The 10879-nt window shown below is 45.1% G+C and overlaps 4 protein-coding genes across 4 annotated transcripts; all 4 read left to right on the top strand.

Moving 5' to 3' along the window:
• Positions 1–1780: 1780 nt before the first annotated feature.
• Positions 1781–1969, top strand: HD556DRAFT_1204553 (uncharacterized protein; the record flags this gene model as incomplete). Its single annotated transcript, XM_041296446.1, has 1 exon — positions 1781–1969. A coding segment is annotated over one exon (189 nt), but the record flags the coding sequence as incomplete, so codon positions are not given.
• Positions 1970–2068: 99 nt separating this feature from the next.
• Positions 2069–3574, top strand: HD556DRAFT_1233689 (uncharacterized protein; the record flags this gene model as incomplete). The annotated part of the gene is made up of 4 exons (XM_041297614.1): positions 2069–2237; positions 2339–3018; positions 3067–3264; positions 3356–3574. 4 exons carry the CDS (start codon positions 2069–2071, stop codon positions 3572–3574), a joined length of 1266 nt encoding a protein of 421 aa, XP_041162327.1.
• Positions 3575–7100: 3526 nt separating this feature from the next.
• HD556DRAFT_1441219 (uncharacterized protein) lies at positions 7101–7921 on the top strand (the record flags this gene model as incomplete). Its single annotated transcript, XM_041306259.1, has 5 exons — positions 7101–7121; positions 7179–7274; positions 7324–7367; positions 7435–7493; positions 7542–7921. The coding sequence occupies 5 exons, from the start codon at positions 7101–7103 to the stop codon at positions 7919–7921; spliced, it is 600 nt and encodes a 199-aa protein (XP_041162326.1).
• Positions 7922–8383: 462 nt separating this feature from the next.
• On the top strand, positions 8384–8856 carry HD556DRAFT_1190347 (uncharacterized protein; the record flags this gene model as incomplete). The annotated part of the gene is made up of 2 exons (XM_041296155.1): positions 8384–8639; positions 8696–8856. Coding segments are annotated over 2 exons (417 nt in total), but the record flags the coding sequence as incomplete, so codon positions are not given.
• Positions 8857–10879: the final 2023 nt, after the last annotated feature.

Raw genomic sequence — 10879 nt, 5'->3', positions numbered from 1 at the left:
TGTATAAAAGGAGGGCCTCTTCTCCACTGAAAAAAAAGAGATTTTCCACTTTATCTGTCTCTCACAGAGGAGAATTCCCACTTCACCTGTCTGTCACAGGAAGTGCAAGGGACCAGTATTTCCCTCAGTTAGTCTACACTAAGATTAGGTAATCTTAGTCTTGTATTTACTCACTATTGTTAGACTCCAGCTAGTCTATCACTTGTATTTAGTTATCTAGTCCTTAGGTGGTCTAGATCTGTTGTATTCTTGTTGTGATTACATCAGCAAGGATTTGTCTGGGAAAAGCTTAGTCAGCATTCCCATTTTTTTGTTTGCAAGACCTTTCAGCCACAGCCTGAGGTCCAGCTTAGTCATAGGTTCTCACATCCTTCCAGCTTGAAGTATCTTTGTGTTCAGCCTACTCATTTAGGATAGTTTCTTATATCACTGTCCATTACCTTCTTCAATATATTTCAGTGACTCTCATAGGATTTTACCTATACTAGTCATTGTCTATCTTATTTCAGCAGTCCATCGCTTCAACCAAACGACCAACTGTATAGTCTTGCCTCCAACGAACAGCACGTTATCAACCGAGAAGTAGAAAATCCGTTGACCATGTACTTGAGGAGTTGGCAGCTTTTGTCTTATCAAAGTGTAGTTGTGGTGTCACTGCATTTTACACGAAAACATATAAGACCCTCAAGTAACAAGACAGCGGAGCTCTGGCCTAGGGAATTTCTCCCTAGGCCCGAGATGGATATTGACTAAGTCAATAGACTAGAACTGATGTGAGGACTTAGAGTGAGATCTAGTGCGAGGACTAATATGATATTCAGACTGAGGAACTACAGGACATATACAAGAGTTTATATACTAAGGAAATAACGGAAAGATCAGTAAGCAAGCGTCCGAGGCTATGTATGAAGCATAAGCAAAGTTATCAAGCGCGAGTCGGAAATGAAGCATAGGTTAACGGATCAGTAAGCGTACCGGTAGTAAGTATAACCGAGATACCGAGGACAAGGAATACCGAATTAGAGGAATAGGCTGTGTCAACGTTATATGCACAGGAAATGAATTAGGAAGCTTATCGTATATCGGATCAGATCGGACCAGACCGGACCGGATGTCCGGACAAGAAGCGTGGATATACGGGATATGATATTAGGGCAATAGGACAAAGGATGAATGATGCAGGCTAGCTGTGGAGGTATGGAGGTGTGATGTACGGAGGTAAAGGGATCTGGACATGGATGCGCGGATGTGGATGTGCAGAGGTGCAGGGATCCGGATGGGTAGAGGACTGGAGACATGGATAGGGCGTCCGAAGGTCCGGATGAGGCGTGGGAATATTGTCGGATGTAGGTCCGGAATACGGGATATGACACTATCACTAAGTTTGTGTTGTTAGTGAGTCTTCCTTGCGACTCACTCTCTCCCTTTCACCATGGTCTCAACCAGTGCTCTTGCTCCTACTTGTGGAGCTCAATGTGTATCATCTGGACTAGGCCACCATTTCGTCAGCCCGAAGAAATCCAGAGATAAGAAAAAATCTCAGACACATGTTGAGTTACCTGGCGCGCAAGTCAAATGCCGTCAACTGCTAGCTCGTATGCAACAACTGATGAAACCAGAGCACAAACAGACCAAAGTTCATGCTGTAGATGCAGTTGAAACTGTCTCTGATACCAGTCAGACTGATGCCTTGGCCGAAATTCCTGATCCAGACTTTGAAATACCATCAGAACCTTCTTCCGACACACTTGCGCAAGAATCTCAGATTAAACGTCGCATTTTGCCTGACAAGGCCACAGACTCATTGTATAGCAGTTGGAAAACGTTGCTACCCTTCCTTGTTGAACCACATCTCAAGTATTCTGCACGAACGCTAGCGACAGCACTGGAGATTACCCCCGAGGTCATCTCTGCATGCGCCACACGTTTGTGCCCTCAAAAGCGAACAACAATTGCGTGTTTATTTTTTGACAGTAAGTCTTCTTATCTTTGAGTATACACCATGTTAATGAATGAACATACACATTCAGGATTTATGTCTATTGATGTCCTCAGTTGTAGATGTTCCATGCTTCCCCAAGTGCTGCTTCACCATGGTCTGTTTCCAACTGCTCCCTCACAGCCTCATATGGCTGTCTCCGTCGAACTACTATCATTCTATCAGGCACTTTTCGAACGGTCTTGTGATGCCATCAATGCCTTGGCGTCGGCTCTCAAAACTCACTACTCTCGCAGAGGTTTCATTATGACAGATGCCTGAGTAAGTAATTCGTGATGGCATGTATCTAGGCTAATTTGTTACACAAGGGGGAAATTATACAGGATCCTTTTCGTCAAGGCCTGGGCTATGCCATACAGTGGTATGACATTCTTCAAGTCCAAATAGAACATCGAGTTGAAGAAGCTGTGCAGAATAGCCGTAACCGGGTGGCGACCCTTCATTCTCAAACAGAGGATTACACCTCAACTTTGTCTACCCTACATAGAGGTCGGTGTGCACCCATACTTATTCAACGGTGTCCTGCATGTTTTGCTGGGACGATGTTTGGGAAACCTACTGCTGAAGGAGGAGATATTCACACTGCCACAGATGGCAACTTCCACCACCGCCATCGGCGCGCAGCAGGGGATTGCCCCCACTTCTATGACCCCACTTATTTCCTTCCCAAAGAGTACATCGATCACATTGGCCACCACATAGAGGCTCAATGTAAGAGGCCTGCCAAGTCACCTGTACTCCTTGTTCCCGATGAGGCTATTGACCAATGTGAAACAGCATGTGAAGCAGCTGATGGGAAAAAACAGAAGGTGGCAATGGATAGCTTTGATGATACTGGCATCATGGCACTCATATGCCGTCACGACATTTCTCTGTTTTTTGCTAATATTGACTCTCCAGGAGAACAGCAAAAATATTCTGTGGCCCTCCTGGAACATTTGTTCTTGTTGATCCCACCTCATGCCACAGTTGTAGCTTTGTATGATGTCGGGTGTGTCCTTGCCCGATCCCTTAGCAAGGTAAGTTTATCTGATCTCCATTTAGATTTATTTACTCATCATTTGTAGTACAACATTCTCCCTAGCAGTATTGTCTCACATTTGCGCTTAGCAACCACTGCCATGCATGCATACGGGCATGAGTGGGCATGCCAGCTAGTGGACAACCCATGGATGTGCATTGGGCTTGGTCTTTCAGATGGAGAAGGAACCAAGAGGCTCTGGTCTCGCTTCGTACGCCTAATCGGTGTTGAAAGGTCATCATTGGTGCAGCTTTTTCACTCTTGTTCTTGTTACTGATTCAAGTCTTATTGCATAATGCCAGCGTCAGTGCTGTCTCTGGTTGATTGATCGTCAGGCTGCAGCTATAGGATCCGAAATGCAATCTGACTTGGGTGATTGGATACAACGACACCTAAAGTGTGGTATTAACGACCAAGGAACTGCTGCTCAAGAGGTTCTGGATCAGTGTGAACTTTCCATCAAGGATCTTGAGTCAGAATGGTCCCAACAACGAAGTTCACAGCTCTCAGTCTGTGCATGTAAGTGTTTTCAGTTGATTTTGAATACACTATGAATTAAATTTGTTCATAGACGCCCCTGCTCGCCTTAAGAAGGAGCTAGATACCGTTTTGACCCTACAGGCCGACCTTGATACCTCTAATACAGCCCTACAATCCACCAGGCTGATGCTTGAGAAAGGAGCTGCCTTGAAAGACACTCTCAGGGCTCTCGAGGCTCTTGAGAAAGGCCATGATCACCTTATGGCCAAAGTCAAAATTTTATATGCATCCCTCAATATTCATGACCAATTCCTTGAACTAGAAGGCATCAATTTGGACTTTGTCCAGCTTCTTCTGATGGCGCGTGACTTGAAAATGAACACTCACAAATGGGCAATCACAAGCTTTTTCAAATGGGATAAACTTGATCATGTGGTCAGTGGTGCTCAGCAGGCATTAGGTAAATCATCCCTACCTGTGATTTGCAATCAATTAACTGATGTCATTCAGGCACAAAACTACATCAACAAACCCAAAAAGCCATTGCGAAATGCCAACCAGCCCTGTTAACTGCACTCAGGAAGTTTAATACTTACTGTGAACACTTAGAAGCATCATATGATCCTTCTTGGGGTATTCCTTTACCTAGTCCTCTCCCGACCAAACTTGCAGAGCTGCGTGGTGATCCCAGTCTGATGGAGGATGTGTGGATTATGCCGTCAATGGGACAGGTTCCTCAATGGTTGGAAGATGCTGATGTTAGAGATGGCATCCATGCACTTCTGAAACACGAGCACTGCCGAGAAGAACAGAAGCGACTCGGTATTGAGGTGGACAATCTTTGTCGTTTCTTTGGAGATGAACTTGCTGCACTCGAACTTGCACTCTGCACACCAGGATGTAGGTTCTCTTCATTGTTACAGTAGAATTTCGCTTTCAACACATAGACAGGTGAACTTATATCTGTCTTGCTGAGACAGTGTCACAACCAAATACTCAGACTTCAAACCTGCTGGGTGAACCCATTAGCCTCTTCCCTTCGCTTCACGTCCCGTGCCAAGGATGCGCTAGAGATTGCCATCACTCTTTCAGGCAGTGCCCAAACACCGAACATGCACTGGCTCAGCACGACATTACTGGAAGTACCCGATCCTGAGGGAGAACTAACCAATGTACAGTTTGCTGAGCCTCATGACCTGCCAGCAGCAGAATCTGAGCATACCGCTCTCACTGATGTCCTTGAGGGTGATTTGGGTGGAGAAGAGGTTGGAGACTTCGATTCAATGGATTATGTCAATGACACTCGTGCTATCATTGTGTGGGAAGCCCCCGAGGTACATCAGTCTGTTGTTAGGAACCATTTTAATGTTAATCTGACTCTAGGGTGTACTGATGGATGACTCCTATGTCCCACGTAAGGAGGAGTGTGTCATTGTCCCAGGAATAGCTTCCAGAAGGGATCAACCATCACGAGATGGATACCCTCATCAAACCTTCGAGCTGAAGGACACTGCCTTGCTCGCCTCACCTACAGCATGTCTTAATGATACTTGTATCAATGGGTGCACCGTTTTACTGTTTTGTGAACTGAAAAGTGTCATCACTGGCCACTGCACTTTGTTAACATCCCACGACCTCCCTCACATTCGATATAATGCATCAGATGACATTCTGTGGTGTAACATATCATACACATGTTACTGGGAGAAAGATATCTGGATTCTTCCTATTCATTGTCCCTCCAATATTGGCCATTGGGTGCTGTGTGTCATTCGCTTCTCCAGCAAAGAATTGCACCTCTTCAATAGTCTAGCCGAGAAAAAACCTTGGAAAAATGATATCAAGGTAAGTTTACTTATGTCAAAGATTTTACACGAGGCTCATGTACTCCAAGGATGTCATGAAGCTGATTGCTTGTCTCCTTGCTATTGCACGCCAACAGCATCATCATGTCACAACAGAACTTGATGGATGGATAGCGTGACCATTGAAAGTTAGTAGCAATTTTGAGTCTTTCGGTACATACATCTGAACTTTCTTTTGAGATCACGCCTGTCCAGACCAACAGTTATGACTGTGGAGTATGGGTATTGGCAGCAATTAGGATGATATGCGCCATCTTCGGCATCATCTACGAGCTCTTGTTCTTTCTATACCGTGCAGCTAGATTATAACTATATCATGTGTAATATATATGCCCATACAACTACTTGTATGGGTTCCGGCCACAAATTATCAAGTCTGCCTCTCGATGATAGTTGAAAATCTTCCTTGCCTGCCATTGCACATAACACTTTGCCATTACCCTGTGCCTTTCACAACCCTGCATGCACGATACATACTCATTGAGCTTATTCTAGTTACCCATCAGTTTTCTTTCCGCTGCCTGAATTTCCTGCAGGATGACGTCCACATTCGCTGCTGCGAACATTTGAGCATAGCGTGCCCGGGTCTCTTCTTCCAAACGACACTGTCTGCCATGCATGACATCCACAAGATTGCGGGTAAAGCGAGCCTCATGTGGTGAATTTGGAGGAGGAGGGGAATCATATGGTGGTGGCTTGTCCCACTGGAATACATCGGACTCGTCAATCAACTCCGACCCAGAATATGCTTGTTGGAACAGAAATGAGTTGGGCAAGGGAAGCGCTGCCAGTGTGATGAGAGACTGGGGAAGTTTTGTATTGCTGAGGGATCCAGCAGTATTGGTCCTCTTCCGTCCACGGAGTTTGGCATTAGCACGAGCATTTTGCATTCATCAAGCAGCTTTTCCCCTGTAGTTTGTTAAACAATCAGCACAGAAAGATCAATAGAGGGAGTCACTGTTCTGTCCTTGAGTATGAAATCTTCTGTTGGCATAAGGCAGCGTTTTTCTCCTCAAGTGTGAAGTATTTTGCTCTACAACCCATCGGTTCAGTGTAAAGTACTACAAAGCAATGTAAAGTACTTAGTATGACATCACACATTAAATGCTACTGGTTGTATTGCAGCATATTTCACTGCCCATACTCCTTAGTTCTCTTATACTAAGGCCAAAGCGCACTCCATGAGAGTTATCTGAGCTTGTTTCAAATGATATTGGAGCACTGTAAGGCGCTGTATTTGTCTTTCAACTGTAGCACGAATTGTATTCACAATGTGATTGGTTCTAAACACTCTCGGAGGCTCCCGAGGCTCAGCACTCAGTGTTGACACATCACCCTCAACATCACCCTCAACATCACCCTTGTGAGCCTCTAACATTGCGTACGGGCCTCCATTACAGCATTTGCGTCAGTGAAATTTTAAATTGTTCTATCAAATATCCTTGCTTCTTTCATATCGTAAGTAGTATGATATGTTTAAGCATTGTGATTGGTCTTAAGTTTCCTACTCGTCTGCAGACCACCAGACCCCCTGCATTAAAGGTTACTGTGGCGCCTCTCCCCCTCTAGCCATGATATCTGCGAGCCTCTATTACAGCATAGGTGGGTCCCTATTTCAAATGTCCACTGGTTTTACTGACTTTAGCATAACATGTATCTCAATGGAATCATTCCATTCATGTAGGATTAAAACTCCCTGCATGCAGGAATTTAAACTCCTTGCAATAAAATTAAAATGCTTGCTCTTAAGATCAAGGTAGGTTCTATTGTTCCTCTCCCCTTCACCTTCCTCAAAATCTGACTGTCTCTGAAGGCTAGATTGTGCACTTCCGCTCTGGCAATATCATTTATCTCTGAATCAACACTCAGACCATCAGCAGCTTTGAACGTACAGTCCCTCCAGACCAATGTAAGTTATTACAGTATTTATCTTTGAAACCATACTGAAATACATCTAGTGTCTACCAATTTTTTTTGCCCGCTTCGATTCTTTTTTTTTGTGGTATGTCCAGTTGCTCCTCACTTTGTTCAATTCTCCTTTACTAACACACTACCCGCTACCCACTCAGCATTCTTGCCCTTTTCTGCTCTCAATTTTCACCATCAAATATTAACGGTGCTCAACTCTGTATGTTCATCCTACAGCAACCTTGCAGTGCATCTTACAATCCCACAGCTATGACTCATACATTCAATGACTACTCATTCCCCCTCAAACCAAACGTGCCACCCCCTCAAAGTTATAGCACCTCATCTCAATCTATGCGTCTTTCTCCTGGTGGAGATTATATTCAGGAACAGTATGGTGGAGGGCGTCGTGCCAAGAGCCCTCTGGTGGAGTTAACTCCTACCAGACTTTGGAGTAGGATCAAGGCTACGCAGCGCAATGTTGGCATAGTCAAAGAGGCCACCATCCAGTGTCAGGGAAGCTCATTCTCACCCAACACTCTAACCAGTCCCTCAGCGCCCCCAGAATCTGCACCTCTGCATCCTATCCACGATAATAGTGTTGTGGGAGGTGATGCATCGTCTGCTCTTCCTCAGGGCAATATTTGACATACATCTCCACATCCCCATGCTCCCGAGCCTCCATGTCCTGCACCTCTACAGGACATGTTTTACAATCCCATGGAGGCACAATCCAGTGGATGGTTGGCACAGCAATCTCATTCCTTTGGAGTGATGGATGATGCATCGTTTACGGCACTGCTCATGGAGATGCAGGAACATTTTATGTCTTCTGATGTTGGCTCGGGTTTTGCTAACCAGCCACCCTCCTTACATGCACCCTCTTGTGACCCTCCGGTGCCTCAAAGTGTCGGAGGAAGTTCTAGCCAGATCACACCTATGATTACCAATATCATCCCACCAACACCACTAAAGGATGCTGGCCCCCCTCCTCATGCCTCCCTGCATGAGTGTGGTGCTTTCATCGATACTGGAAATGTCGATGACTTGCTCTCTAATCCTTGGGACAGCAAAGATGCGCCTGTCTTGACATCAGGCCAGTCATTTGTCCCTGGACAGAAGTCTGCTGACACCAGTGCAATCCTTGAAGCTGCTTTCGTCGAGATTGAGCAATCATTCCTCGAGCTCTCAGGGTCAACATCAATTCCCGTACAGCAAGTCATCAACTGGTTCTTGAAAAGTCGAGGTCGGACGACAGTCAGCACTAACTTCTGGAATCTATACGCTCGCAGTTACTTCAAGGATCACACAGAACAAGAACTTGCACGAGTTGGACTTGAGCTTCCGGCAGATGGAGGCTCTCCGGGTAAGTTATGATCATATATGTTGATGCGGTACTTATGATTCCATCGTGAATTTTAGGTATGTCAATTCAGACAAAATGCTACGACCTCTTCAAAGAGGCTTTTCCAGACACATACAAAGATATTCTCTCTGTCCACGATGAGGTGATGATCCTATCTGCTGCCCCTCAAACAGTCTCTCAGCGTGGACAAGAGTTTCAAAAATACTACCGAAGGATGTTTAGCATTGTAAGTATACTTCCCTGGTGCCTCGCTGCTCACTGTGCCCTGACTGTCTTTCATTATAGGCTGATGGCACTGCTGCTAAATTCGGGTTTGAGACCGCAATGGTCATCTGTGGTGGAATTGTCAACCAATATGCCTCCCTTGGTCAAGTTCATACTACACCAGGCACTGCAGAGGTAAGTATCTTGAGAGTGATATTCAACACTTTGATCGCTAATGCTGGTTTGCTAGTTCTGGAGTATGCGATGCTGAGCTGATGGTGACACCATCATTGGTCACCTCAAAGCTCATGTCTAGTAAGTCTCATTCTGCGTCTTACCATTATCTTTTTCTTACTCATCTTCCAAACAGTAATAAAAGTTCACTGGCAGTGGTAGAAGATGCCTTCGACGACTTGCCCGAAGATGACGAAGAAGCCTCTTCTAAGGATGCTGACCCGATTCCTTCAACTGAAGTTGAGGGTCGTGATGAATCTCTCTGGTGGTTCAAGAGAGAAATCGTGAAATGAGTCAGTAAGTAGCTATTCTAGTTCTTTTTCAGTTCAGTCTGACATGCTCATTTAGCTGACCTTGGTGGGAAGTTTGCATCCGATAAGAATTTCCCCTGGAAAACGATGCCAAGCTCCTTAGCATCTGGCAGCCTGAACATTGAAGGGTACCCCACGCACAAGTGCCTCATGCCGGGTGAATCTCATGATTTGACGTCCAAAAATAACAAGGGGATAGGTGTATTGATGTATAGAGGTTGCAGCACTTGTTGATGCTTACAAGGCTGGCACTATGCGCATGGTCAAGTCTTCCAATACACACAGTAAGTTTTGTCTCTATTCAGTAGCCCAATTTTAACAATGTTTTTGTAGTGTCCTTGATCGAATCAAAAATGCCAGTTATCATCAGGGAAGCTCCTCTGTCCACCTGGGAGTACCCATGTGCTCATCGCATGTTTGCTGATCAGCATACAGATTATAGTGGCCTGGATCGTGTGGGGACAAGCGCCGCACAGACCAGACTAAAAAAAAATAAGGCATCAAAAGCTCGTGATCCTGAGCATCCAGAAGGGGTTATGTATCCTCGCCTTTCTGCTCGTCCCGTTAAGTTCATTGCCAACAGCATTGCTAGGCCACCCCTCCTTCTCGTCCCTTTAAGGTCATTGCTAGGTTCATTGCCAACCAACAAACTCCCCCTCCCGCTTGTCCCTTTCAGGCCGCTGTTAAGTCAGCTGTGCCAATGGCTCCTAAGGCTGCCATGCAGGAAGTCATCGAACTCACATCAGCTTCAGAAGGCTCGAAGGACACAACAGCAGAGGAACTGGACACTGAATATGAAGATGATTTACATGGGAAAAAACGGAAATTAAAGTCAGGAAATTCCTCTCGGACATCCAAGAAGTGTGCTTCCTCAGAGGCTATCATTGAACCAAAGAAGGAAGGTGTGCGTTTCAAGGTGAAACCACTGAAACCATCTCCTTCCGATGCCTCTCCATTGAAGGGGGGTCCACTGTCACCATTAACAGTGGGGTCTTCTTCAGTTGACGAAGAACACTCATCTGGCAATGAAGGTTTGTGCTACACGTTGACCTGCACCAAACTGGTTTGGTGCATGGATAACTAATACTCTCCCATGAGTCCTATGCCCCAGAATGTCACTATGAAACCCTGTTTCTTTTATCTGAAGTTGGACTGAGGCTAAGGGAATATTTTTCGCCTTTCTTTTTGTTTTTCAAAGCTTGTATGCAAGCAGCCTGAATATTTTAATACATTTAATTCCGTGATGAGTTTTGCTTAGTCAGCCATGGTGATGACCCAGACAAAATCCCACACCTGTCAGGTGACTGTGAAAAATATTTCCCACATATGTTGTCCTGGAAAAACATTAGCAAACCCCTAAATACTAGGCTCGCATCAGTTTCACCCAGCAAAACAAAGAAAAAGATAGACACACAAAGGATTCACATCATGTGATATTTCTCACTTTCTTTCTGGATTTGTCATCAGGAGTTGAATAGGTCACATGGCTAG

Source organism: Suillus plorans, assembly GCF_016647745.1.
Source record: "Suillus plorans strain S12 chromosome Unknown HD556scaffold_17, whole genome shotgun sequence".
Lineage (NCBI taxonomy): Eukaryota > Fungi > Basidiomycota > Agaricomycetes > Boletales > Suillaceae > Suillus > Suillus plorans.
Note: the sequence above shows the minus strand (reverse complement) of the source record. Positions and strands in the feature narration are given on the sequence as shown.